A 27,930-nucleotide genomic window follows, 5' to 3' on the forward strand; every position below is an offset into this window, starting at 1 on the left:
ACAGCAAAATATGTGAAAGAAATGCAAAGACAGGGTAGAGAGGGTGCTTCCTACATCAAAGAGGGAAAGAATAGAGGGAACTTCCCAGGTCGCTGTGGAACGCACTGAGGTGACCAGAAGCCAGCTGGAAAGAGGACAGGAGGAGGTGAAAGACAGGTGCCAGCAGATACTGGTGGAGAGTGGGGAAAGGGGCAACTAGCAATCAGGTGTTCTGGGGAGACAAGCACGCACCACAAGCAGAGGAAAGTGAGAAGCCCTAGTAGGAAGGGCCCTAGGAAGGTCAGGGAAGCTTCTTTTGAGACTCTGGGTTCTCTCTCTTCTTCAGCCTTGAGTGTGATCTCTCCCACCCCTACCCTTCCCCATCCCCCACATGCATCAGAACCCACTGCCAAGAATCTTTCCCTGAGTCCTGGAAAACCTCCCATAGGTGTAGCTGGGCACTGCAGCTTCCAGGTAGCCCCTCCTGCCTGGGCAACCTGTTTCTTGTGACTCTGCCCAGTGGGATCTACTCACCCTCTACCAGCAGCTGTGTGTCAGCACTGTCCTGGCCTGCTTGGCAGCTGTATGTGCCCTGGTCCTCAGGTCGGACGTCATGGATGACTAGGCTGTGGGTGGTGCCGTGGCTACGCATCTCATACTTGCTTCCCGGGCATAATTCGACCCCCTCCCGCATCCAACACACGTGGCCCCCAGGGCGGGACACAGTCACCTCCAACACCGCCCTGCGGTCGACCAGAACCGTCTTCTCGCGAGGTGGGCGGCGGCACATCTGGAGAGGCAACGCTGCGTTTGGGGGACAGGGGCTTAATAAGGACAAGCACGGCCCCTAGAGGAGAGATGCATCTTCCCTACGACCTCCACTCCTGGCACAAGCCCTCCGTGCATCAGTCCGTTTCCCTGCATGCCCAGTTCAAAGTCTCTTCCTCTCGGTCTCCTCCTGAGGAAATGAGCTGCTCTCTGTGACCTGCCCCAAGAGAGCCCCTCAAGAGGAGCGATGAAGAAGCAGCATCTCTAGGACCAGCGGCTAGTTAGTCAGTCCCAGGACGGGAGATGATGCCCTTCCCTGTCGCCTTCGCCTCAGAAGCTTACCCTCCACCTCCAGCCGAGCCAAGGACTGGGCGGGTCCCGCCTGGAAGCAGACTTCTCCGGTGTCCTCGGTTCGCAGTTCGCTCAGCACCAGAATGTGTTTCTTCCCTGAGGTTGGGGGTGGGGAGGTATTGAGGTCTCAGCCGCTTCCCGGGAGAATTCGAGAAGGAGAGTGGCACCCGAGCAAGTCCCGGGGAGGTTCCGAAGTGTCAGCGCGCGGAATTGGAGAGAGGACGCCAAAAGGAGCTAGGCAGGACTCAAAGCTGGCGGCGGAGGAAAGTCCGGAAGACCCTAGCAGCGGGTTGGTGGGGCGGGGCCTGCTCGAGCTAGAGGCGGGGCTTATCTGAATGGGGCGGAGTCTGCCTGAACCCTGGGCAAGGTAACAAGGGGTCACAGAGGGTAGAAAGAGGCCCACACCTTCCTGTCGGATGCGAACGCGGCCTCCGGGTCTCAGCGCGCGGCCTCCGAGCTCCCAGCGTCCGGTTGTCTCGGACTCCGACACGGTGCACTCGAATGTAGCGCTGTCTCCCTCGCGGGCGCTTACCGACCTGAGCTCACCGAGCACAGACACCTCTCGTTCTGGGGAGGGGCCGGGAGCGTGAGACGGGGGCGAGGCGGAGCCAGGACACACATCCGCCACGCCCCCTCCCTAGACGCGGGTAAAGTGTAGGGGCACTCAAAGTAATACCCTGGCATCTCTGAGTACCCACCGCGCACGGTCAAGCGCGCAGGCCCGGAGCGAGCTGTCCCCACAGCGCAGCAGTAGGTCCCGGCGTCTGAGGAGCTGCAACGCCGCAGAAGCAGAAGGCGGCGCGTGCCAAGAGCCTGGAGCCTGAGTCGCGGGCTGAGAGAGAGCGCCTGCCCATCCTAAGGGTGGGATAATAGGTCAGACCGACCCCAGTAGGATTCTGGAGGTTGCGACCCTGGAAGATGGCGCTGTCCTCTGTGGATGCCAAGCTGGCTAGAAGCGCACTAGTGGATTCCTTGTGTTCCCCAGCTAGGACTGTCCCACAACTTCCCATTTTGGTCACTTCTCTGAGAAGATGCCATCCCTTGAGGACTTTAAAACACAGAACTGGCACCAATGGCTCAGAAAGCCCAAAGTTATGCATGGACCCACTGAGTGTGGATTTTAAAATTGGTTTTCAACATAGGCTGTGCTTTTGTCTGCCCTTGAGCAACTAATTTATCTCACAGAATGTATTCCTTAGAAAGCCTGGTAACAACAAGGTGTCCTTCACAGGGTGTTCTAAGGATTAAAAAGGATTAAATGTGACATCAATCTCAGCCCAGTGCCAGTCTCACAGGTCCAGTGAGTGTTAGTTTCTTGCTCGAATTATTGTTATGCCGATAGGTCTGCACTAGGCCCATGCTCTGACCTTCTCCCATATTACGTCAGCCAAAGTCTGGGAAAGCTCGCACTCGAACGTGGCTGTGTCACCTTCAGTCACTTCTAGGTCCTGTGGCCCCTGCACAATAGTCACTGGGACCTCTGAGAGTGGGTAAGGGAGAAATGCCAAGGAGCAGGGTGAGGAATGAGAATCCGACTTGTACAACACACAGACACAGTGGGTCAGTGGCAGACACATGCAGGTGGTCCGTGGAGGCTACTACTGAGTGGACAGTGTGTGAGGTCAGGAAATTTGAGAGGTGCTGTAGAGTAGGGGACATAGCAGGGCCAGAGAGCCAATGGGCTAGGGGTCACATTCTGAGGTCGTCAGCAGGGGACACACTGGGGCTGGAGGGCAATGGCAGAGGTGGAAGAAGAAATGGCAAAAGAATCACTCACAAACACGGGCAGCAGTGACCACATGGCTGGAGTGGACAGCTGAAGACACTGGGCCTGGGGGGGGCATAAAAATGCTCCACAGGGCACCGAGGGTCCCTAGAGCTGAGGCTAATGGGGAGATCATTAGGGCTAAAACATGGGGGCCACGGACAGAATTAGTACTAGAGCTTTCTCTGGTGGCTCATCAGAGGGAATATTACAGGAGGCACACATAGGTGGCCAAGAAAGTCACTGAGTCATAGTAAATAGCCAGTGGGGACATGTCCAGGTAGGCAAACAAAAGGGACCATACAGATATGGTAGCACCAGATGCAGGGCTACAGACAACAGGAGCAGCTGTACTCAAGCAAGGTGGTCACTGTGGCCCACACAGATCCAAAGAGTCCAGGGGATTCCCCATTCTGTCAGGGCAGTCAGTAGGAGCCACATGGTTAGGTCAGTAGTCACACACAAGGATTTAGTAGGCAGGGGCCCAGAGGCCTCACCTCTCACTGTGAGTCGAGCGGCACATCGAAGGGTATCCGCAGTGAAGGAGATACAGCCCGAGTCAGCCAGACCCAGGCCGCTTAGCACCAAGCAGTGAGTGCGGCCTTCTGAGTGAATGTGGCACTTGGGCCCTGGGTGTAGCCGCACTCCACCCTGGGCCCATTCTCCGGTCACACCCTCCTGGGACAGCTCCAGCTGGAAGGTGGCACTGCCCCCCTCATGGACGGTCACATCCTCCAGAGGCCGAAGTTCCCTCAGCTGCCGAGCTAGTGTGGGAGATGAGAGAGGGAGAATGCCAGTTCTGACCCTGGGCAGGGTGCAGGGGCTCACTCACTCCCAGCATGCTCTGCACCACCCCCAGCACTCCACCGAAGGCCTTGGTTGTACAGTTCGGACTGGGTGGGAGGGAGGGAGGAAAGGACAGACACAATTGGCTAGATTTGGTCAGGGGAGAGGTGTATTGTGGTTAGGAGAAGGAGAAAAAAAGCATGGGATTGTTAGAGTTTGGGGGTTGAGGAGTCTCGGTGTGGAGCGGTGTGGGGGTGTGGGGGTTAAATACAGAGAGTCTTTCTAGAGTATAACATTTATGTTGCTAGCAAAGCCATCTGGGAAGTTGGGAGTGAAAAGCAAAGTCCATTTGGACTTCTGAGGTAATTAGAAAACAGTAGAAAAAGAGGTTTTTGATTTGAGCAGGAGCCTTCTGGCTCTAACCCCAGGTTGGGAGGGCCAGGGCAGGCTTTCCTCAGTAGAAAGGAGCACTTTGGTGGTGGTGGTGGTGGGTCTCGGGGACTCTGGGCCAGCCAGGTAAATGATGAATTAGGAGAAGACTGGGCACTCACGCCTCACACTGAGCCTGGCCAGGGTGCGATCATGGTGGCTCTCACAGCCGTAGGTACCCTGGTCGGTAAGCAGGACGCCATGGATAGAGAGACGGTGGACATGGCCATCCTGGGCCGTGGTCAGGCGAGAGTCCAGAGGAAGAGGTTCCCCACCTCGTAGCCAGCGGACAGCTCCAGGTGCACCTACTCGGCCTGTCTCCACCTCAAGGTACACATCCTGGCCTTCCTCCGCCCGCACGTCCTGCAGCCGCCGCAGGAAGAGCAGCTCTGTCTCTGGAAGGGAAGACAAGAGGTCATGGAGCAGGATGTTGAAGCCTATCTCACTTCTAGGCCACGGTCGTCAGGGGGTTACAGGGAACAGAGCATTTTATGCTCGGTCGCACTAAACCTCGAACATGGAGCCTGGCACTTGTGTCAGTGGCTCCAGCTCGTGCCGTCAGGGTCCCTGCGTCTTTGAGTTGGCAGCCTCGGATGATCAAAGTGCGGCTCGAACCACTGTGGACCATTTCCAGCTGTGGCCCTGGAGTGACAATGGCTCCATTGCGTAGCCAGGTGACTTCGGCATCTGGTGGTGAAACTTCACACTGGAATGTGGCGTCATCACCCTCGTGGACCGTCAGGGGCGTCAGTTCCGAGACCAGCTTCACTGGAGGGGGCTCTGGAAGGAGGGGTGAGGCAGGGAACTGGATACCTCTTTCTCCCTTTGTCCTTCTCCACCCTTCCTCAGGACTCAAGCTCTCATTCTCCCACCAATTACTACACCTTGAGTGAGGCTCTGCTGTGTGCTGGTTGTGAGGGTTCTCCCAAAGACCAGGAGGCCAATTCCTGGCCACACTCAGTAAGTTCCATGAAATCCCAGCCTAGCACCCCTTCCCAACCCTCTAGTATCAATACATCATTTATTATGGGCCCTGTTACAGCATCTAGTAGTCATAGCAACCTATCTGCCATCCCATTTCAGAGCTGGGGCTCAGAGGAGTAAAACGGCTATGCAAATGTCACACAACTCCCAGAGAACCGAGTCTGAGTTGCAAGTTGACTCTACAGGTCTTTTTCTTATCCACTGGGCCATACATCCTGCCATGCTAGGGTGCTGGAAAAAGGAATTTGCCCTATTACAGTGACAATCACAAACGCATTGGTGGGAGCCATAGAGAGCAGTCGGGTGAGGTGTAGGAGATGGAAAGGGCCCAGAGGACGGGAGGTGGTCTTTGTGGGTACAAGAGAACAATGGGTGTCAGGGGTGCACTGTTACCTTCCACACTGACGATGAAGATGCGACTGTCCTGGGATGCGTCACACAGGTATTCCCCAGCATCCCCTCTCCGTGCCCCCCGCACCCGCAGCACCTGCCTCTCCCCGGCTTGTTCCAGCTGCACCCGCCCCTGGCTTGCCAGGCGCTCCCCGTCCTTGTACCAGCGCACAGGGCCCCCTGGCCTGGAGAGGTGCACCACCAGCTCTAGGTCCCCGCCTGGGGTGCTTCGAACCCTCGTCTGGGCTGCCTCGGGGGCCACTACCCGCACCGGGGGCTCTGTGGGGTCAGAGCTAGGGGTCACTGGGAGGGCAATGAGAAGGGCAGGGAGACAAGCTGGGGAAACGGGGCAAGGGAAAGATGTGATGTCTTAGGAAGTGGGGGAACCCTGGATATGGGGGACTACGAAGGCTTTCTGCCCAGGCTGTACTCACCAGCCACCTGGACATTGAAGCTGAGGCTTGGGGCCCCAGGGGCTGTCCCAGACTGGCAGGTGTAGACACCTGTGTGAGCTAGGTCTGCAGCCTGGATGCAGAGGATTCGGCGAGGACCCTCAGCTCGAAGCTCTAGTCCTTCACCCTGCTTCACAGGGTTCCCATTGTGGCTCCAGGACACGTGCGCGCTTGCTCGGGACAGCTCACAGCTCAGCATCACTGGCTCCCCAGGAACCACGCGGAGCGGGTTTGGGACTGCCTCTGGAGCCAGAAACTGCACTGGAAGCTCTGTTCGAGGAAAGGGGGTCGTAAGCCCAAGCCAGCCCCTTCCTCCCCACCCCAGGCTGGCCCAGCACACCCACCAGCCAGGCTGACGTTGAAGGTGACAGCCTCATCTCGGGTCTCACATACATACTCCCCGGCATCCTCAGGTTGGGCGTGGGGCAGGGTGAGAGTGCGGGCGGGCCCCTCCGCACCCAGCTGCAGTGCCTCTGACACTTCTACCTCTAGCCCATCCTTGTACCAGCGCACCTGAGACCCAGCCGGGGCCACTTCACAGCGTAGCTCCACGTGTCCTGGAGCCCCAAACTGCAAATCCAGGGATCGGGCCACTGGGTGCACAATTCTCTCTGGTGGAGCTGGTGGGTGGGCAGAAAAGGGCATACGGTTTTGACTGATGCCCGCTCCCTACCTCTCCAATACACTTTATAGTAAAGACCTGAGGGGCTTCTATGAAAAAAAGGACTTGTAGACAGACTTATACCCAAATCTATCCATTCACCTCTCCTTAGATCCACCACCCCCAAAAAGCTTTTGGTACCTCCAAAAATGTTTGGTGACCCCAAAAAAGTAGGTACCCAAAAATTTTGGTACCCCCCAAAAAGATCCATCCACACTCCCTTCCTTTCTATGCTTTGCCTCTGACAGCTACTGCTCCTCCATAATCCATCTATTTTTCCTTTTTCTTTTCTTTTTTTTTAATTTTTAAAAATTTTTAAATTTTTTTATTTTTTTAATTTTTTTGCCTCACTACCACTTCCCAACGTGAGTTCCACGAACACTGAAACTTGTAGCTCACTGGTTCACTTTGTACCTCAGCATCTAGGATGGTGCCAAGCATATGCTAGTTGTTAGATAAGCATTTGCTGAATGAATGAATGAATGAATGATCCTAACTGCTGGGCTCCCTCTCACCAGGCCTGTGGACACTGTCCCGGGTTGAACTGAGCTCTCTGATGACTAAGACTGAGGAGTCTGGTAGGCAGAGGCATGGGGGAAGGGAAACGGGGGGAGTAGGGAGAGTGGATGTAAGTCCTGTAGCACCCTGTCTCTTTACCTCCCTGGAGGTGTCTGCGGAAACTACCCACCTGTGACAGTGACAGTGAAGAAGGCTGAATCATCCCCAGCATCACACACAAACTCGCCCCCGTCCTCCGGCTGGGCCGCAGGCAACACCAGGCGGCGACGAGGCCCATCACTCTGGAGCACCAGGGCCTCCGTCTCCTCCACCTCTAGCCCGTCCTTGTACCAGCGTACAGGAGCGTCCACTCGGGACAGCTCACATGTGAGCACCACACATTCCAGACTCACAGCATGTAAGGTCACCTCATCCTGGGGGTATATGATCCGCACAGGGGGCTCTGCAGAACACGGCAAACACAACTGTCAACTAACTAGCATGACCGGGCAGAGCATGGGGCCCCTGCTGGCCCGTGTTAATAACGGTCCTGCATTCTGAGTAATAAGTAACAGTAAGTTCCTGGTCTGTCCCTGAAATCCTCAAGACCAGACATCTACAGAACCCAGAATCTTCTGGACTTTCCTCATTTGGTAGATACCTCCAGGTCCTGCCTCTGCCTCTTATAACTATTCCCATTGACATTTTTGCTGTCTAATATATTTACCCTCAGCAAGATATACTAAAAGATACAGTCAAGTCTCACAGAGATACAGATATACTAGCCCTACCAGATAATTAAAGAATAATTAAGTATGCATCAGTTAAACTCAGTTTTAGTGAAATAAATTTTGACTGCCAAACTTCTGATCTCACTACATAGCCCCGACTGGTCTGAAACTTACTATGTAGACCAGGATAGCCTGGAAAACACAGAGAATCACCTGCCTCTACCTCCTGAGGCCTGGGATTAAAGGTGTAAACCATCATAGCGGACGACTATTGAACTTTTAAGAAGCCTTTTGGTTATGAGGGCTTGGGGGCTTTCAAAACTGTGCAGGGGTGGAACCAGGATCTGTAAAAAACAAACACTTCCTAATGCTCCAGTCGTAGTTCTGAGCATTGTTGAGCCTCGCACTGATGTCTGGAGGAAAGCACTATGCTGTCTCCATTTTCCAGATAAAGAACTGAGTCACGAAATGATTAAGCAATGGATTGCCCTTAAGGTCCGGGACAGCTACAGCTCCTGGAGCAGGAGAGGGAGCATTCTGTCCTAGGCGGGCTTCCTGCTGCAGGTGGGGGAGAGGGGGCATCCAAGCCTCCCACTTGCAGCAACTAGGGACCGAATCCTTGTATACCAAAGTTGTTAAGTCCTGCCTAAAGTTTCCCAGGGATGCTACACTGTTTCAGGGAGCTTGTACTCAGGGGCAGATCACTCTTCCACAGAAAAGGAGCTAAGTCAGTATTATTAGACCCTCACCAAGCCCAAGCTTGCCTGTCCATAATACCACGCCTTCTTGCTCTCCTACAAATAGTTTCCAGAAGACTAGCGTACACCTGGCCCCCTTGTGGTCAGGCAAGGGAACTGCTGGCTTTCCTGCCTAAGATTTTTCAGTTCTTGGCCAAACCCAGCCACACAGTACACTTGAGCTCAGAAACAGCCACGTCTTGTGGAAACAAGACGGCGTTCTTTTTTCAAAATGTCTGATCCAGTCATGACAAGGCCAGAGGATTACAGAAGGCAGCTTCTTCTGTATGGAATGACTGTGGAAGAGGTTGTGGCAGTGAGATGGGGGGAAAGATATAACTACAGAAGCCATTGGGTGTGGTGGGACTTGATCCACTCAGGCCTGGGGGTGAGGTGGCATTTGTGTGAACTTTACTGTGAGGCGGCCTATGGTGCTTTGGTTGTGGTTGTGATGTCTGGTCAGGGCTGGGAACTAGAGAATGAGTCTTGTTGCAATTGTGGACTCCATCTGGGGTATAGTGAGTGGAAATCCCTAAGTAGCTCATCCTGGGCATGGCTCCTTGGGCAAGTCAGAAAAGAAGGCAAGAGGACTGTGAAGAATAGGGTAGCTGTCCTTGTGCTACCACTGGGGTTCTTCTGTGATGTCTGGAAGTGCCTAAATGCCCCCCTCCCCTACCATGCACACTGGGAATGGGGCTGTGAGCTATAATCCTGAGGACTCTGGCATAAACCAGCGACATTTCTGGCTGTCCTGTACTTCTCCATACCTAGAATATTCCCTTAACTCAACTTAGTTCCATTACAAGCAGATAAACATCTTCATTACCCTGAGTAGGATAGTGGCCAGCAACCCAGGGATTCCTGCACTGTCCTTGACAGCCTACGCTGACATGTGTCTGGCTTTCTTACTAGGCTGTGCTCTTTGAGAAGGAAATACATGTCTGTTCATATGTTGCTGAATACATGGAGCCCAGCCCATATTAGTCACTCTGAAAGGCCTCCTCCCAGGTCCTCTCTGCCTGTCTGTTCTGTGGAGCCCTCAACCCTAAGTGAACTTATTTATCATGAGGTTTCTTGGAATGTTTATTGGTGCATTTATTGGTTTAACACAGGGGTTGCAAACTGCGAGGGCCAAGAAGGTTAAGTCAATGGCTAAAGAAGTCTGGGGAGAGGCAGGAGGAATGGCAGGGAGGGTGGAACAGAGAAATGGGGGCCCCATACTATGGGGCAGCTGCTACTCAGTGCCAGCTGTTCGTCGCCACGGGGGGAGACGAGACCAGAACCGCCGGGTCTTCGGCTTTTTCAAGAGGACGCATAACTCCGGGTTGTTATTTGGACTGTCCTGACTTTGGTATGACTCTGCAGGCCAAACAAAACACATCTGTGGGCTGCACAGAGTCGGAGTCCAAGGGTCTCCCCATTTGTGACCCCTGCTTAGCAACTGCCTCCTCAGCTAGTCTGGCAGCTAACTGACTAGCAGCCCAGACACCTGGCCTACATGGGGTTTAGTCAGTGAGCCTGGTGGGACAAAGCTAGACCTGGCTTTGTTGACACCAGAGAAGGACTTGTTGATTCCAATTGGGATCCAGGTTCTTTCCATCAGGGTCCCTGGTGCATGCACCCTCAACCCACACGTCCCTCCCTGACACCAGCAAGCTTGCATGTGGAGAAACATTCACTCAACACCCCTCGGGCTCAGGGTTGTCCTCTGGTGACTCTGGGGGCTGGGGTGGGCCCACACCTGTGACGGTGATGGTGAAGGAAGCTGACTCATCATGGATTTCACACAGGTACTCGCCAGAGTCCTCAAGCTGGACAGAGGGCAGCACCAGGTGCCGGATGGTATCCTCCTTCTCCAGGAGCAGTGCTGGGCTCTCCACTACCTCCTCCCCATCTTTGGTCCAGCGCACCTCAGCCCAGGGCCGGCACAGCTCACAGGTTAGCACCACACGTTCTAGGCGTACAGCTGCCACATACACTTTGCCACTGGGGTACACGATCCATGAAGAGACATCTGAAGGACAGAGACATCTGGTCCTAGGCAAGAGGGGACAGGACTGGGGTGTCCTGCTACCCTTCCTAATCCAGGCCCCTCTCCTATGCTTTGAAAGTCAGCCACGTGTTGAAGAAATCATTCTCTAGGCAGTCACTCACAGCTAGTGCCACATAAGTCCCTGAGAGTAGCCATCATTGACATAATCTCCAGAGTACACACAAGCTTGTGTGGAAGCTGCGTAATGGGGAGTGTGGCGTCAACATTAACCGTAGAATGTTTACAGTCTCTAGGGTAGGACAAGGACAGAATGAAACATGGGGGACCTAGAGAGATGGCTCAGCAGTTAAAAGCACTGACTGCTCTTCTAGAGGTCCTGAGTTCAATTCCCAGCAACCACATTTTGGCTCACAACCATCTGTAATGGGATCCGATGCCCTCTTCTGGTGTGTGTGAAGACAGCCACAGTGTAGTCATATACATAAAATAAATAATTAAAAACAAAAGTACTGTGAGAAGGGGACTGGGTCTCAAATGGACTGGGATACCATATAGGCTTCTGAGACTTTTTGACCCCTTCCACACCTAGTCCATGGCTCTGTAACAGAACTACTGTCCCCAGGAACCCTCTTATCAGGGGGTCCCCTGGAAGATGTAAAAGGTAGGGCTCCCTGTTGATGAGTAGCAGGACTCGTGTGTTCAGGACTCAATAACACAGGGAGGCTAGAGGGGGCAGCAAGAGTGACAACACGCAGGAGCACGTGGGATAGCTGCTCTCACCTGTGATGGTAACTGTGAAGTAGGCCCGTTCGTCTCCCACAACACACTGAAACTCGCCCCCGTCAGAGGGCTGAGCTGCACGAAGCACCAGGCGGTGACGGAGCCCTTCCTTTTCTAATACAATGACGGCACTCTCCTCCACCTCCTGCCCATCCTTGTACCAGTGCACAGTTGTGTCCTCGCGGTCCACCTCACAGGTCAGCATGACACTCTCGGAAGTGATGGCATGGACAAACACATGTTCTTGGGGGTCCACGATGTGCACTGGGGGATCTTGATGGGGAACAGAGAGGGATCATAAGTACCCCTTACACAGGAGACTCGAGGGCAGCAGGAGGTCACTGGCAGTAGGGAGGGATGGTAATTAAAGCCATGCCATGCAGGAGTTTAGCGGCATGAGATCCTATTGGCATGAAAGATGAAATAGATCCCCAAAGGTAGCTGAGTGGGAACACAGAGGGTAGGAGGCACCCAGGGGTCACACAGTGGCAGCCAACATTGACACAGGCAGAATGGAGATCGGAACCACAAGGCACCTGGCTGGGTTTACTGTTCAAGGACAGGGCAGAAAGGACAGGCCTGGAGGATGACTCAGTCAGGATGAAGCAACCACTTCTCTGGGCAGTGGAATGCTTTGTGCACGGGCAGTATCTCAAAGGCCCAGATGTTAAGGGCTTGCAGGCCAAGCTGGTACCATCATGGTGCTATGGAGTGGCTTGATGGGAAAACCTTAGGTCACAGGGTTTCCTGAGTTGAATCAGGATTTCGACTCAAAGGGATCAGTAGCGCCTATGCTGACTGCCTTGAGAGTCAGCGACTCACACAGCTGGGGCTGGCCTCAAATCCGCATGTGTCACCCAGCTGAGTGAATGACTGTCATTATTGTCAGCTGTCTAAAGAGACGATCCCTCAGGCTCAGTCCCGAATGTTTCCGCTTTGGACGGCCCAGGAGACCTGGGAACATGCATTTTTAACAGACTTCTAGTGTACTCCTGTCTATGGGAACCCCTGGACCAATATACTTAACACTCCCGCCTACTACAACCACCATAAGTAGCAGGAAAAAGCCAGGCCACCATCTGTGTTGGCTGCCTGATAACAAGGAAGTCACAATACTTCTTTGGGCCTCAATGTCTTTACCTGTGGACTGGAGATTAACTGGAGATTATGTGTTATTGAGATGTGAAAACCAAACAAAATAGCATACGTGCAAATTACCTAGCATAACTCTAGCTCCAGAGCAGACTCTCAATAAATGCCAGCCCCGCCCCTTTTCCTCCCTCAATTGCATTAGGCCCCCTCATGGAATCCAGCAGAGGGTGTATATGCACAGGTGGGCAATCGTGTTAGATGATGGGGGTCCATGAGAGATGTAAGATGCAAATGCAAGACCATGGATGTTTCTCAGTAGTAGAATGCTCACCCAGCACCCACAAGGCCCTAGGCCCAAGGCAAAAACCACAAAGCAAGCAAAAAGCCCTCTATAAAAGGGGACTCCCACCAAGCCAACAGACCAAAGGGGCAGGGGTTTACAAAAAGCTCCCCAAATCAGCCTCAGCCAGAAGCAGCCAGCAAGGTTCCTGACCTTGAACAGTGACGCCGAAGAAGGCTGAGATCCCTTCCGTTCTGCATTCAAATTCACCACTGTCTCGGACTTGAGCCTCAGGCAGGATCAGTCGGTGTTTGCGCCCATCCATCTTCACTACGAGCGACTCGCTCTCCTCCACCTTCTGACCATCCTTGTACCAGGTTGCTGGAAAATCCACTCTTGAGAGCTCACAGGTCAACACTACCCGTTCAGAGGTCATGAAGGTCAGCGACACCTTATCCTGGGGACTCAGGATGTGCACCGGGCTTTCTGCACGGAGAGAAACCTGGTCACTTGCAACGTCTCTGGTCTATTCTGCTCCTCAGATATGCAACCCTTTACCTAGTCTGTGTGCTGGTGTAGGGGCGAATACACCAGGTAGACAACTGTTGTCAGTGACTAAAGCCTGGATGTCCGTTAGAATATTTAAAAACAGGTTTGAGGGTCAAGGGGGAAGAGAACGGCGGCTGCGCCATCTATGGAGTGCGCACATAAGGTGCTAGGTTCAATTCCCTGACTTAGAAAAGGAAAAGGGTTGTGCATTGCTATGGTTTGTTCCGAGTTATCCCCAGGAAGACATTCATGTGATGGGACTGTAGTCCTCAGGGTGACAGTGTGTGGAGCATCTAAGAAGGGAAGCCCAGGGGAGGAGGAAAAGGAAGAAGTATTTAATGCTGAAGCTTAGTGGGAGGTAGCTCTCAGAGGAACCCACTGAGTCCTTGCATATGTTGCTAGAAAGCAAGTTCATCCTATGTACTTGGTTCCTTCTCGTCATGACTGCCCTTCTATTTCTTTGTCATGGTCTGACTTAGTGAAAAGCTGGGGTAAGGGTCACTAAAGACTGGGCTGACCAACTTCAGACTTCAGTTTCCAGAGCTGTGAGCAAAACAATTTTTTTTTCTTTATAAAGTACCCAGCATCAGCTATTCTGTTACAGCAACCGAAAAGTGGCTAAGCCCTCTGGTGTTAGTGGTCTTTTGTTACTTGGAAATGCTGAGCTTGACATTTCTGACTTTGCTCTCTACCGCTGATGCTGGAAGCTACCATCGCTAAGACCCCAGGTTCTCTAGCCATAGCAAGAAAACTGAGCGCCAGGATAGCCCTTGAATTTTTAGCTCTCCCAGCCCCGAATGATGCTAAATTCCCTCTTGTTCCTTGTTAAAAATGAAGTATGGGGATAGGGTGCAGTCCTGGACCCAGACTACTTGGATTCACAATCCAGAACCATCACTCGTTAACTTTGTAACTCTGAGCAGGCCATTAAACCTCTCTGTGCCTGTCTTCCTATGTGTACAGTGGGAAATGGCTAAGAACCTGTTTTATGAGGCTATCGGCAGAATGGTGCTAATTACCTAAATCAAGTGATTAGGGCTGTGCCTGGTTCAAGGTGGACTTGGCTAGGAGATAGGGTCTTACTTGGTAATTAGACAAGAGGACAGAAAGCAGGCAGGGACTAGGGCCAGGACCCATACCTTTCAAATGAGAGGACAAGTATAATAATAATAATAATAATAATAATAATAATAATAATAATAATAGTAGTGGTGGTGGTAGTAGTAGTAGTAGTAGTAGTAGTAGTAGTAGTAGTAGTAGTAGTATTGAGTTGATCCCATGCTGGGCATAGTGCTCTACCACAAGCTACATGCCTAGCCTGACTACAAAGCAAACAATCCAAAGAATGGGGATAATGCTGTGAGCCCAAGAGAAGCTCTATATGTGGGAGTTGAAACTGGGTGTCCGTGCTCTCAATCTGAGCCCATCATGAACGCCCCTGACTCTTCCAGCCCCGCTGTCAGGAGCAGGAACAGTATCCGCCTCTTTCGGGCAAACATGCCTTCTGTGCTTTCAACCTGTCTGCCTAGGTGTCCACCAGTTACCAACCTTGGATACTGAGGGCAGCAGAATCTTGCACACCAGGGCAGATGAAGCCTACCAGGGCCCCATTGTCCTGGTGCTTGACCGCTTGCAGGATGAGTCTGTGCTGCAGGCCCTTTTGCTCTATTCGGTACCGGAGGGCTCCAGGCTCCACCTGGCCCTCTGCCTCATCATTCTTGAGCTGCTCTCCATTAAGGAACCAAGAGCCCTGGATGATGGTGGACAGATCAAGGGAGAAGACGGCATCTTCCCCGTCATACACCTGCACATCTTCCAGGCCTGACACCAGGCGAGCTGTGGGCACTGGGGCAGAGACAGGGTGTGGTTGTTAGAACCAGAAAAGGTCAAGCTGGAGGATGGGAAACCACAAAGGGTCAGAGAAGGGAAGAAAGGTCACAGAGATCGTGACTGGGCACAGACACTGATGGGCAAGTCACAAAGGATTAACTCACCAAGGTGAGCAGAGCCATTGAACACGACATGGGGACTGCGGCCATGTTCACTGACTGTGCAGATGCGGAAGCGGTAGTCACCCTCAGTGGGTACACAGTCCCCTGGCACCTCTACGGCTCCAGCTTTCTCAATGCTGAAGCACTGGATCCAATCCTCAGACCCGACTTCCTGCCGCTCCAGGCGGTAGATGAAGGAGGTTTCTGGAGGTGGCTCTGGGGGCTTCCAGGTCAGCAGGACTGTGTTCTTTTGGCCTTTGAACATCTCAACCAGTACAGGGGGCCCAGGAGGACTGTGCTTGACACCTAAGATAAGGGTGGGATTTTCACCTGAACCTCGTACAAGCCCCCAGCCACACTCCTGCTTTACATCCATTTCCCCAACCCAGACAGTGGCAACTGGCACCCCCCTTGCCCCGACCCTCCTATTTGCAAGCATTCTTGCTCTCACATTTCACTCTGAGCAGGGTGGTGGTACGGGAGTTGCCCAGGCTAAAGGTGACCTCGCCAGCATCTTCTCGGGTCACCCCGGGAAGGACCAGGGCATGCATGTGACCACAACTGCTCTGGCAGGTGGCTGGCAGCTCCTCCCCATCACGGCTCCAGCACCCCTGGACCCCAGCTTCTTGAGTCTCCACCAGCAGCACCGCGTTCTCTCCCTCCAGGACATCCAGCTTCCGGGGTAAGCGCTTCAGGATGGGTCCTGAGATGTGGATGGGAATCCGTCAGCCCAGGAACGAGGCACCACCGGCCTCAGCCTCCTCCCACTGGCCAGCTGACCTTTGACCGTCACATTGGCCACCGTGCGCACTCGGCCCCGCATCTCGCACAGATAGACACCATCGTCATCTGCCTTCAGCCTGTGGATGACGAGGCGTCTCACGGTGCCTTCTTCAATCTGCTCGTACTTGCGGCAGGGTAACAGTCGCTGGTCCTCTCGGAACCAGGCGGTGGGAATCCGAGAGTTGGGTACTTTACACTCCAGGACTACGATCCCATGCTCTCGACCCTCCACATCCTGCAGGGGCCTTGTGAACCGGAGGCGGGGTTCTGTAGAAAGAGAACAAGAGAAAGGTCAGGAGAGAGACTAGTTGAGGAGGATAATGTATACCAGACAGTAATCCTCTCCCTAGCAAGCTAGGAATGGCAGCTGAATTCCCAGCAAACTTAGTTGGCCTGATCCAGCCTGACCCTGATGCCCACCAGCCCTATCACCTTGAACGTGTCTTACACCATCTCTGTGTCTCGATTTGCTCCTGTGTTAAATTGGAAGGTAGCGAGGGCAAGTGTTGAACCAGATCAGTGATGTTAAAACTGGCCCCCAACTCTACAACTTTTCTGTAATTCTGCAAGGGTCTGCACTGAATTTCATTTTGACAGCATTCTAACCATATTTCAAAACCGTATTTCCTGCCTAGCAAGCGCAAGGCCCTGGGTTCGGTCCCCAGCTCCGAAGAAAAGAAAAAACAAACAAACAAACAAACAAACAAACCCGTATTTCGGAAACAGGAAACCGGTAGAGAGTTAACTTGCTGGGGGAAAAAAGTCTTGGTTCCACTCAGAGAAGTTCCTTTACTTTCTTGAGGGCATTCCAGTGTCTCACTGGCCTAGCAAGTTTGGGCACATTGAGTTGGGACTTGTGAGGATGCTGCCACAGCTCAGGTACTTGGTTAAGTGCCAGGCAGCACTCAAGGGAATTTCCCAACATGCTTTTCTTGGCAGGAGAAAGTTGGGCAACAAACAGTGAAAATGTAATGCCTCAAATTGTGATCAAGTCCCGTTACAGGGAACTTTAGCTTCCAGTGTGACGTGAGAGTGTCTTGTTTTCTCTGCATTTTCTGTTCATGAGTTCTGAAAACATGTAAGGTAAACTTTCCCCCTCATGTCTTTTGCTTTTATCTTTGACACTTAAAAGAGAATACAGACTGCCTGGTACTTTTCCTCTGGCAGATCCCCTGTGAATGAGCAGTGGCTCCAGGGAGGTTTGCGCCAGCCTTCCTAACAGATTCAGGGCCTGAAGCTGTGAACACAGCCTCCACTCCAAATGTGTGTTTCCAATACAGCAGCCCCCTTGTTCTCACTGATTAGCATATTATAAATTTAGCCTTAGTTATTTACACCCACAACTTGGGTCTATTATTTTACAGAGATTGCTACCGACGGGAATCCAATTGGGAAAGGAGGCCTAAAAGAGTAAAGGATAGGAATGTTCTAGAACTGGTAAGGTTTACACACGGTCTTCTATTCCTTAGCTTAGTGTTTTTCACCATCTGCCTTGAAATCACCTGGGTAGTTTGCTAAGAAATACACTAGTACACTGGAGACATCTAAATCTGCATCCCTGAGGGTGGGAGGCAGGTTGGTAATGGTAATTCAATATTCCTCAGGACGTGGGGGTGGACATGAGCAAGGAGAATTTCTGAGGGCACTGGAGGCACAGTGCTCTACCTTTCACGTGCAGCTGAACCGCGCTTAGGGTCTGGCCCGCGGAGTTGCGCGCCGCGCACACGTAGAGGCCACGGTCCTTGGCCTGGCAGTAGAGCACCTTAAGTACAAAGCCACCGTCACGGTCGCGGTACATGAGGCGGCGGCGGTCGGGGAGCAGAGGGCGGCCCTCCAAGTGCCATTCGATCTCGGGCTCAGGCTTGCCCATCACGTAGCAGCGGAACTTGGCGTGCTTGCCCTCGTTCACCCAGAAGGTCTTGGGCGCGCATTTGAGCGGCTCTATCACGCGTATGGGGGGCTCATCAGGATCCTGGGGCGGGTTCTCGTGGGGCTGGTGCACCTGGAGCAGCGCGCCCGCCTGCGCGTGACCGTGCGCGTTGCGGGCGTGGCACACGTACACCCCGGAATCGGGCAGCCGCGCTGCCAGGATGCGTAACGTCAGGCTTGCGCCCCCGTCACTCGCGCCGCGGCCCGGCTCCAGCTTGTAGTGGCTGCTGTCCCACACTTCGTCCAAGGCCATCCCATCCTTCTCCCAGTACAGCTTGGGCTCCGGGAGGCCTCCCACCTGGCACGTCAGCTCCACCTCCGCCCCTCGCAGCACCCATTGGGACTGGGGTCCCGTCAGCAACACCGGGGCGCCCTCCCCGGTGCCCGGAGGCGGCGGCGGACACTCGGAAGATTGGGGCTCGGGCTCTGGGGCCGGGGGTTCCAGCACCGTGACGGCGGCCGCCGCGTAGGCCTCTCCGGCCGCGTTGCGGGCGCGGCACACGTAGACCCCGGCGTCGGTGGGCAGCGCGCCGCTCAACAGCAGGCCGTGCTCGGCGCCGTCCTCTGGAAAGCTCAGGCGCTCCGAGGCCACCAGCTGCTGCCCGCCTTTCTCCCACAAGACGGTGGGCGGCGGCTCTCCCAGGACCACGCATTTGAGCTCGGCCTCCGCGCCACTTACCACCCGCACGGGCCGCGGGAAGCGTAGGAAACACGGGGGACTCCCCTGATCCCCTGAACTGGCCTTCATTGCGGCCGCTGCAGATGGCCTGCCTGGGAGCGCGGGAAGGCCGGGAGCAGAGACCAGGGCGTGGCGGAGCGGGAGCAGGGACCGGTGGGACTCCCTGGGACTGCTGGTGCCTGCTCGTCTCCTATCCTGACCCAGGTTGCAGCCCTGCTGCGCGGCACCCCTGGGCCCTGAGCCCAGAACTCAGGGGGGGGCAGTCCTTCCTGTTTGCCTGCCCAGCGAGGGGCCCTACAGCCTAGACGGCCCGCGGCCTGGCTTCCTGCTCTTAGGAGCCTCTCCCAGCCCCCTCCCACAGCCTGGGCCTCTGGGCCTCTTTCCCCTCCTCCCTCCCACCTCCAGCAGCCAGGTCTCCAACTGCCGGCCAGGCTTGGGCCTGAGTGACTTTGTCGCCTGCAGCTGCCAATCCCAAAAATATTCTCTGATGACACAGCTGGAGGTCAAGAGCCCAGACTGGCTCCTCCAGGCTAAGTATAGAGCAGGCAGGACCACCTGCCCTCCACCCAGAGCCTCAACCCCAGGTCTTCCCTCCCACGTTGGCCTAGCAGCTGCTATGGTTGAAAAGAGCCCCAGAAAGTCTGAGGGGTTTGGGGCATTCTGTCCTCCTGACAAATGATTTGATGACTGGCCAACCCTAGCACCCAGTGTGTGTGTGTGTGTGTGTGTGTGTGTGTGTGTGTGTGTGTGTGTGTGTGTGTGTAGTGGGTTGTATGCTTGCCTGAATGGGTCAGGTCACTTGGGGTGAATACCCATCACAGCCCCTTCCCCCACATTCTTGGCGGGAGTGGGAGATAAGGCTCAGGGCCACAGACATCTGCGTCAGAGATAGGAGGTCTCAATGCCATGGGCAGGGGCAACTGGGACTGGAGGGCGTGGGAAGGACTGGGGGAGACTGGGGAAGAAGGGTAGAAGAAGGCAAGCAGTGGGATGGGGAGGGGAGAGTGGGGAGGTCCTAGACAGAAAGGGCACAGGACAGAGTGTGGGCTCCCTGTCGTCAGGGCAAGTGAACTATGGTGATCCAGCCGTCTCTGCTGCTCCTTTTGCTGTTGACCCTACAGGATGTGGACAGCTGCCAGGGGCCAGAACTTGTCCGGGAGCTTGTCCTGGCCAAAGTGAAGGCACTATTCCTAGATGCCTTGGGGCCCCCAGCAATGGATGGGGAAGGTGGGGGTCCTGGAATAAGGCGGCTGCCTCGAAGACATGCCCTTGGGGGCTTCATGCACAGGACCTCTGAACCAGAGGAGGAGGATGTCTCCCAGGCCATCCTTTTCCCAGCCACAGGTAATGAAGTTGGGGACTGGCAGGTCAACTTTGAAAAGTAGCCGGTACCTATTTCATGGGCTTGGGGGTCAGGCAGCTCTGGGCATAAATGGCAGCCCTACTGCTCAGCTGGCTTTGCAGCAAGGGGTCAGTTCCTAAGGCACTCTGATCGGCATCAAATAAGTGGTGACCTCTCTCTCTCAAGCTGGACTGATCCAGTGAGCCTAGCATGCCTGGAATAGGAAAGCTAAGGTTCTGTAGAGACAGAGCTCAGGTTGCTGTCTGTCCTGTGTGTCCCCTGCCTCACACACACCCTGTTTCATTAGCTGTAGGCAGTTGGGACTTGAGAGGATCTCAGGGATGCAGCAGAATGCTTAGTTGGGAAACCTGCCTATGTTCCCAGGAGTCTCGTTTCCACCCCAGTATGTGTTTTCTATATCCTGATGGATGACTGGATAGGTAAAGTCCTCTTGCTGGGCTTTTCTCATCTGGCCCACTCTGAGGTCTCCTAGCTTCTGTGCCTTCAGCCCCTGGCAGCATAGTAGCAGAAATTACGGATTTCAGATCAAGTGGAATCCCAGTCTTGCCACTTAACTAGCTGACTGTCAGTTGCTTTAGTGTCTTGTCTTGAGAATGGATAAATTGTTAGAATTTATAGTGAGAGAGGCCGTGTTCTAGTACGGCCCCAACTGCCAGTCATGATGACAGCTGGTCCATAATATTTACCATATAGTCTGTGTGTACCCTGGGACAGGAATGGCAGCTGCACTTCCTGGGAAGGACTGGCCTCTGTTCTGTTCTCCTTTTCCTTCCATTCTTTCTCTTTTCCTCCTCCTCTGTCTTTGTTAGTTCATGCATATGCTTGTACGTGTGTGGAGGTCAGAGGGCAGCTTAGTCACTCTCTGCCTTAGTTTTTGAGACAGTCTCTCTCACGGAACCAGGACCTCACTTATAAGTTAGACTGACTGGCCAGCAAGCCCCAGGTGTCTGTCTCCTCAGTACTATGGGAGTGCACCCAGCTCGTTATGTGAGTACTGGGATTGAACTCTGGTCTTAATGATAAAGCAACAAGAGTTTGACCATCTAAGTTGTTGCCCTACCCTGTAAGTAACAGTGTAAAAACACAGTTACTTTAAGAAATGTATCGTTTAAAGTTTCTGACTTGCCAGGATAGAGCAAAAGCAACAAGACACGCTCATGCCCCAAGGCATGAGAATTACTTCAGGGTATCTGCTGACCACTACTGTAAGCTTCACAAGTATACCTGAGGACGAACTCTAGAGTGAAATGGATTCTTACACATTGCTTAGGAGGAAATCTGCCAGTGTTGTGTTTTGATGATGAATAGAAAATTGGGGAGCCCCTGTCACTTTTCCCAAGACTCCAGAGGGTGTCTGGGTCTAAGTGGCACTTGATGTTTGATGTTTGGGTGATGACGTCCACATTCTTCTCAGGTGGAGGTGTCTCAGGTCCCACAGATCAAGGCTATCGTCTCTTTCCCTTCTCTGTCTCCTGCAGGTGCCACCTGTGAGGATCAGGCAGCTGCTGGAGGGCTTGCCCAGGAGTCTGAGGAAGGTCTCTTCACTTATGTATTCCGGCCATCCCAACACATACGCAGCCACCAGGTGACTTCAGCCCAGCTGTGGTTCCACACGGGGCTCGACAGGAAGAGCACAGCAGCCTCCAATAGCTCTAGGCCCCTGCTAGATCTTCTGGTGCTGTCATCTGGGGGGCCCATGGCAGTGCCTGTGTCTTTGGGACAGAGCCCCCCACGCTGGGCTGTCCTGCACCTGGCGGCCTCCGCTTTCCCTCTGCTGACCCACCCCATCCTCGTGTTGCTGCTGCGGTGCCCACTCTGCTCTTGCTCAGGCCGGCCTGAGACCACTCCTTTCCTGGTGGCCCACACTAGGGCTCGAGCCCCCAGTGCGGGGGAGAGGGCTCGACGTTCAGCTCCCTCGATGCCTTGGCCTTGGTCTCCTGCAGCCTTGCGTTTGCTGCAGAGGCCTCCAGAGGAACCCGCTGCCCATGCCTTCTGCCATCGAGCTGCCCTCAACATCTCCTTCCAGGAGCTGGGCTGGGACCGCTGGATCGTACACCCTCCCAGCTTCATTTTCCACTACTGCCATGGTAGCTGCGGGATGCCCACATCTGATCTGCCCCTGCCAGTCCCTGGGGCTCCCCCTACCCCGGCTCAGCCCCTGTTTTTGGTGCCAGGGGCCAAGCCCTGCTGTGCAGCTCTACCAGGGAGCATGAGGTCCCTACGCGTCCGAACCACCTCAGATGGAGGTTACTCTTTCAAGTATGAGATGGTACCGAACCTCATTACACAACACTGTGCTTGTATCTAAAAGCACCTCGTCTCCTCCTCCCACAGCCACTGGCCACCATCGCCTCACCATCCCACGGTCGGTCGTCAGCTAGGAGGAAGGTGGGGTGTGGAAAGTAGACAGTTTCCACTTCCTTTTCCCTTCATCTTTCTGTCTGAGGCTTCCACACCCCACTCCACCCAGGTCCTGTGGATAACAATAAAGAAGGAAGTGTGTATGACTTTGTATGCATTCCAGACTGTCTTTGATAAGGGGTTGGGGAGGTCTGGGGGTCAGAGAGAATTGCATTGTGGGATTTTGAGTTAACTGCTTTTGGCTTTAGAGATCTATAGTCTAAGAGGTAAAATTAGATGTGAATTTGTTGGGAAGATGCCAAGTGTCCCAGAGTTTTGGACACCCACTCTAGGGACACATTGTCCCCTTACAAGCTGAACTGGATATGTCACATAGTCTGTCTTGCCACACCTAAAAGAAATTTACTAGCATAGTGGTTTCATCTAAGGCTGTCATATCCCACCCCCACCCCCACACATGCAGCCATTCTCTGGTCTGGCTGACTGGTGTCTACCTCAAGGTCAGGGATTCATAGACTTTGCAACCCCACTGGGCAGTTGTCCAGAGCAGAGCAGATCTCCATGCCTCCTGAGAGCTTGGGTGGGAAGAAAGGGGCAAATGAATGAGTTGACAGCGTCACAGAGAAATTCTCAAGGAGAGAGGCAGTGTCATCCGAAGTCTGATGACCAGAAGGAAGATACAAGAATGTCCATGAGCTGATGATGTCAGGATTGCTAAGAAACCGGTTTTGGGCCTTTCATCCTCCCCTAACTGCTCATCTTATGGCCCGGACTGGTTTGGAACTGAGGGCATCTTGCCGAGCTCTAGGGATTGCAGGATAGCCTCACTCACCTGGGTGGGACTCAGGATCCCTTGGTGCTTCCTCTGTATCTTTACACAACATTTAACAGCGTATAATGTCAGGAAAATGGAAAGAGTAGCCACAGCTGGGGAAACGTGCTTTTGGTGAACTGGTCCATATACTTTATATGCACTCCGAGGAAAGCAGAGTGTCTTAACAAACACTCTCAATCTCTCTCTCTCTCTCTCTCTCTCTCTCTCTCTCTCCCTCCCTCCCTCCCTCCCTCCCTCTCTCTGTCTCTTCCTTTTCCTCATTTGTTTTGCCTCCAAAATGGGACATTCAGAACTTCCTTCTCTGGATTTTTTCACACTTCCTTATCCCAGAGCTTCCAGCAGATTGGTCCTATCACAGTATGGAATGTGTGTAGGAGTGGTCTGGAGTATTCGGTCCATCAACATGGGACCCAAGAGCACTTTTGGCTCCTGACTGAGGACTCCAGTGTGTTTTTGTGCTAGCAGAGCCTCAGGCTTGTCAAAGGCTTCCTTCCAGCAGCTCGGTGAAGGGTGCAGACACAGAGGGAAAGAATCCCAGAGGTCAGAGTCCTTTCGACACCCCTCCCCCACCTGAATAAACCTGAAGGAGCTTCTATTCCTGGCAGCACAGGGGCCTCAGTGCAGGTCCCCACATAAGACCCAGACTTGGTTCACTCACCCTAGGAGGCTCTGAAGGCAATGGCAGATGGACTGAGTTCACAGCTGAGGCTTTCCCAGTACCTTCATCTCCACCAGGGTTAGAACTGTGTTGTTGTGCTTAGAGTTCGGTGGTCTTAGAGGTCGGGATTGGGGAGTGCACTGCACAGGCTTAGCCAGTGGGGATCCAGGAGCTTTTTCTCAAGGCTGCCTATGATCCCTTGTTCGCTCCCTGGCCTCCAGGCTAGACCTCTCTCTCTGCCCCAACACTAAGGCCTTTCCCTGGGAACTTCATCTTCTAAGACCTGCCTGCTCCGTATTCTTCCTGCTGAGACCCTCCATGTGTCTGTGCTTCTGTACAGCTTCTGTCACTCTGAAGCCTGGGGACACTCTACTCAGGGATGCAAGACCCTGCACTAGGCTAGCTGGCAGATGGCTCTTGTAAGTAAAAGTGTTTACATGTCCAAGACAAAGCAAGGAAAACAAAGAACAAGAAGTAAAGATCCTCCACAGCGTAAATGCATTCATTTTAGAGAACCGTTATTTATTCTGAAATTACTTTCCATTTCGATTTTTTTTTTCTGTCAGGCACACTTGAACGCAGATGGGGTCCATCTCTCCTGCCCCCCACCTCCAGTGCTGAGGTTATAGACGTAAGCCTCCATACCAGGCTTTCACACGGATGCTGGGCGGTCAGACTCAGGCCCTCATGCTCTTCCAGTAAACACTTTACCTCCCAAGGCATCTCCTCTGCCCCTCCCCCCTTCTTTCTGGGTAGGGGCTCACTATGTAGTCCAAGCTAGTCTTAAACTCAAGATTCTCCTGCCTCGTGAGTACTGAAAATATAGGTAAGGGCCACCAAAAACCAGAACCCAAAACAAAAGCAAATAAACAACAAAAAGAGACCGATGAGGTTATGGAGACCCAGGAGCCCCTAACAGTGTGTGAGGGAACACACATCCTTCAACCACATGAAGACCCCACAAGGCACCATCTGGGCAGGGGAGTGTGTGACTTCACCGGGTCCTGAATCTGTCAGTACTGTCACCTCGCACTTCCAGTCTCGGGGAGTGAGAGGTTCTATTTGTTTATCTGATGCGATCCTGGGACTTTTCACAGGCTAGAAGTGTTCCACCACACAGCGACATCTCCGGTCCAAGCTCTGTTATTTCAAAATCACCCTACATAAGGTACAAACCAAGACAGCACCCAATCACAGCCCTCCAGACTTCGAGGACACAAATCCTGGTCATTGCTCAATCATATCAGTTTCTCAAGTCCCCATGTCTCCTGCCCAGCTCCCATGCTAAGGCACTGCCTCTTTCAAAACAATGGCTCTGATGTCACCTCCTCCCCGTGCCTCTTTCCTAACTCCCAAGTAGCAGGGGGCCTCTGTCTCTTTGGTTGCTTCCTGTTCCTTAATCTCAACTTTCAAAAATTATTACAATATGTTGATATATTCTCATGGTAATGATTCCACATGAAAAATAAAAATGAAATTCACCTGAATCATTGTCAACAGCTCCTTCCACTGAAGTAGCTAGGTGGCTGGGCTCTCCTGTGACACATACCGAGAGAGAGAGAGAGAGAGAGAGAGAGACAGACAGACAGACAGACAGACAGACAGACAGACACAGAGGACAGAGAGAGAGACAGAGACAGAAAGGAAAGAAAGATCTTTCTATAAATGGTATTATTATGTCCAGATTTATATTTGTGAGTTTTCTTTACATTCATTCATTCATTCATTTATTTATTTATTTATTTATTTATTTATTTATCTTTGTTTTACTATGTTTTTGTTTTGAGATGGGGTCTCAAAGTGTAGCCCTGGCTGGCCTGGAACTCACTACATTTTTTTGTTTGCTTGTTTGCTGAAGTTTTTGAAATTTCATTTGATGTGTGTGTGTGTATGTGTGTGTGTGTGTGTGTGTGTGTGTGTACACATCCTGGCACACATGTGGTTGTCAGAGGACAGCCTGGACTTGGCTTCTCCTACCACTATGTGGGTTTCAGGGATTGAACTCAGGTCATCAGGCTTAGCTCCAGGAGCCTTTGCCCCATGAATCTCACTGGCTCTCGGGAGTTTTCTTTAGTTTTATTTTCCAGCTTTTTTCCCTTTAAGCGATCACAGCCCCTACCCTGGAAGAAATAGACTTGCCTTGCTAATTGTATTATTCATTCCCTGCTATGCACAGCACTTAGTGCTAGTACAATACAGCTAAAGGCTCAGGACAACTGAGCAGGACAACTGATGTCAGCAGGCGCTGACGTCACACCATTGTGCACATAGGGATCAGGCCCTGGAAAGTGGTAGAGCCGAGATTCAGATTCCAGAAGTTCTCAAGTATGTGTGTGCCTCTATACCTCGGCCCTCTCCTACTTCCTGAAGAGACAGAAGGATCTGTATCCATTGAGGAGGACATCCTGAACCCAGACAATCACTTGTAATCTAAAATCATCTTGTCCATTTTGTGTTCCCTCTCTTCCTTTCCCTCCCCCACTTTCCAGCCTGTTTTGCCTGAGCTTGTCTTATGTTCCAGTTTGAATAACTTTATCAGTCCTGTCCATGTTACTTTTTGTTTCCACTCTGTCTCATGGATTCACTTCTGTATGCCAGTGTTTCTCTTTGGTTCCCAGTGGGTCTGTGGGTGATAAGACCTCTGAAGAAGTCTTTCAGTTTTGAAATTAATAAGACGTTTCTCTAAACATTGGGAGTTTTTCTTCACTTGCTTGTTTTTTTCGGGGGGGGAGGGGAATCCTTATTATAGTGCCTGCAATCGAATCACAATAGACCTATATGTTAATTTTACAAACATCGGTTGGCCTTTGCTAGGTCTTTTCAAACAGAATTTCCTATGTTTTTGGATATTTCCTTCTTTTATTTGTTTGAATATAATGTCTTCTCACACTTTCTTTCTTTCTTCTTTTCTTTTTTCTTTTGAGATTTTGAGGCAGGGCTTTTCTTCCTATTCTGGAACTCCCTCTGTAGATCAGGCTGGCCTCAAACTCACAGACATCTGCCATTTATAGATCGGGTCTCACATTATAGCCATGGCTGGCCTGGAACTCACCAGGTGTTTTTTGGGTGGGGGGTGTTGTTTGTTTGTTTTAGTTTTTGAAATTTCCTTTCCGGGTGTGTGTGTGTGTGTGTGTGTGTGTGTGTGTGTGTGTGTGTGTGTGTGTGAGTGTGTGTGTACACACGTCCTGGTATACATGTGGTTGTCAGAGGACAGCTTGGAGTTGGTTTAGGACATAGGAATGCTTGGATTAAAGGCATGCACCACTGCTAACTCCAGCTTTATTTGAAACTTCAGGTGACATCAAAAGTATTAGTTGATTCTCAGAATTAAGATTAAAAAAAAAATACAGGCCTGGCATGGAAGTGCATGTCTTTAGTTCCTGTACTTGGGAAGCAAAAGCTGGAGGATCTCTGAGTTCCTGCACTACAGAGTAAGTTCTATTTTTTATTAATTTATTTATTTTGTATATGCGTGTTCATTCCAGAGCACATATATGAAAGGAAATTTTCTGGCAATCAATTCTTCCTACCATTTGGTGCCCAGGTTTGGAACTCGGGTCATTAGGCTTGGTAGTAAGAGCCTTGACCTGAGTCACCCTGCTGGCCCCATTGTTTTAATTTTTAAAACAAACACTGTCCGTATTTTGTGTGATGCATGGGCTAAGAAGACGTCTGAGGTCCTGATGAAAGAAACTGCTCCCGTCTTAGTCTTGAGAGCTGTCTTACAGGGGACAAACTGTGTTCATTTCTGTTTATGATTAAACTTCTGTTTCTCAAGGATTGGGCTGTGCCTCACCTGCAACCTTGACTACAAATGGTTCTGCACTGCCTGTTCCCGGAAATGGCAAGTATGCCTTGTTTCAAAAAGTGACCACCTTGTTCCCGGAAGTTTTTATGATCGACTTGCTTATGTTCTGCTTCTACATCTCCACTCATTTGTCTTCCAAATCCCTCATTTGGAAACCCCCTATTCTGGAGCTAAAAAAAAAAAAGAAGAGCTGGAGAGATGGCTCAGCGGTTAAGAGCACTGACTGTTCTTCCAGAGGTCCTGAGTTCAATTCCCAGCACCACATGGTGGCTCACAACCATCTGTAATGGGATCTGAT

The 27,930-nt window shown here is 52.4% G+C and overlaps 2 protein-coding genes across 4 annotated transcripts; one reads left to right on the forward strand and one right to left on the reverse strand.

Moving 5' to 3' along the window:
* Window positions 1-428: 428 nt before the first annotated feature.
* Window positions 429-18,698, reverse strand: Obsl1 (obscurin like cytoskeletal adaptor 1). Of its 3 annotated transcripts, XM_032901418.1 has the most exons (20): window positions 17,665-18,698; window positions 15,997-16,266; window positions 15,668-15,919; window positions 15,220-15,522; window positions 14,774-15,070; window positions 12,890-13,162; window positions 11,305-11,577; window positions 10,273-10,545; window positions 7,254-7,526; window positions 6,249-6,524; window positions 5,887-6,174; window positions 5,456-5,731; window positions 4,589-4,858; window positions 4,201-4,473; window positions 3,361-3,627; window positions 2,466-2,578; window positions 1,797-1,953; window positions 1,504-1,665; window positions 1,090-1,194; window positions 429-783 (listed from the first exon to the last, which is right to left on the reverse strand). In XM_032901418.1, the coding sequence occupies exons 1-20, from the start codon at window positions 18,674-18,676 to the stop codon at window positions 506-508; spliced, it is 5,691 nt and encodes a 1,896-aa protein (XP_032757309.1). In that variant the 5' UTR covers window positions 18,677-18,698; the 3' UTR covers window positions 429-505. The 3 variants fall into 3 exon arrangements, with proteins under 3 accessions (XP_032757309.1, XP_032757310.1, XP_032757311.1); XM_032901419.1 differs by lacking the exon at window positions 5,456-5,731; XM_032901420.1 differs by lacking the exons at window positions 429-783; window positions 1,090-1,194; window positions 1,504-1,665; ... (7 more) ...; window positions 6,249-6,524; window positions 7,254-7,526 and adding an exon at window positions 9,597-9,890.
* Window positions 18,699-19,293: 595 nt separating this feature from the next.
* Window positions 19,294-22,488, forward strand: Inha (inhibin subunit alpha). Its single transcript, XM_032901415.1, has 2 exons — window positions 19,294-19,951; window positions 21,449-22,488. Exons 1-2 carry the CDS (start codon window positions 19,681-19,683, stop codon window positions 22,276-22,278), a joined length of 1,101 nt encoding a protein of 366 aa, XP_032757306.1. The 5' UTR covers window positions 19,294-19,680; the 3' UTR covers window positions 22,279-22,488.
* Window positions 22,489-27,930: the final 5,442 nt, after the last annotated feature.

The sequence above is a fragment of the Rattus rattus genome, chromosome 4 (genome assembly GCF_011064425.1).
Source record: "Rattus rattus isolate New Zealand chromosome 4, Rrattus_CSIRO_v1, whole genome shotgun sequence".
NCBI lineage: Eukaryota > Metazoa > Chordata > Mammalia > Rodentia > Muridae > Rattus > Rattus rattus.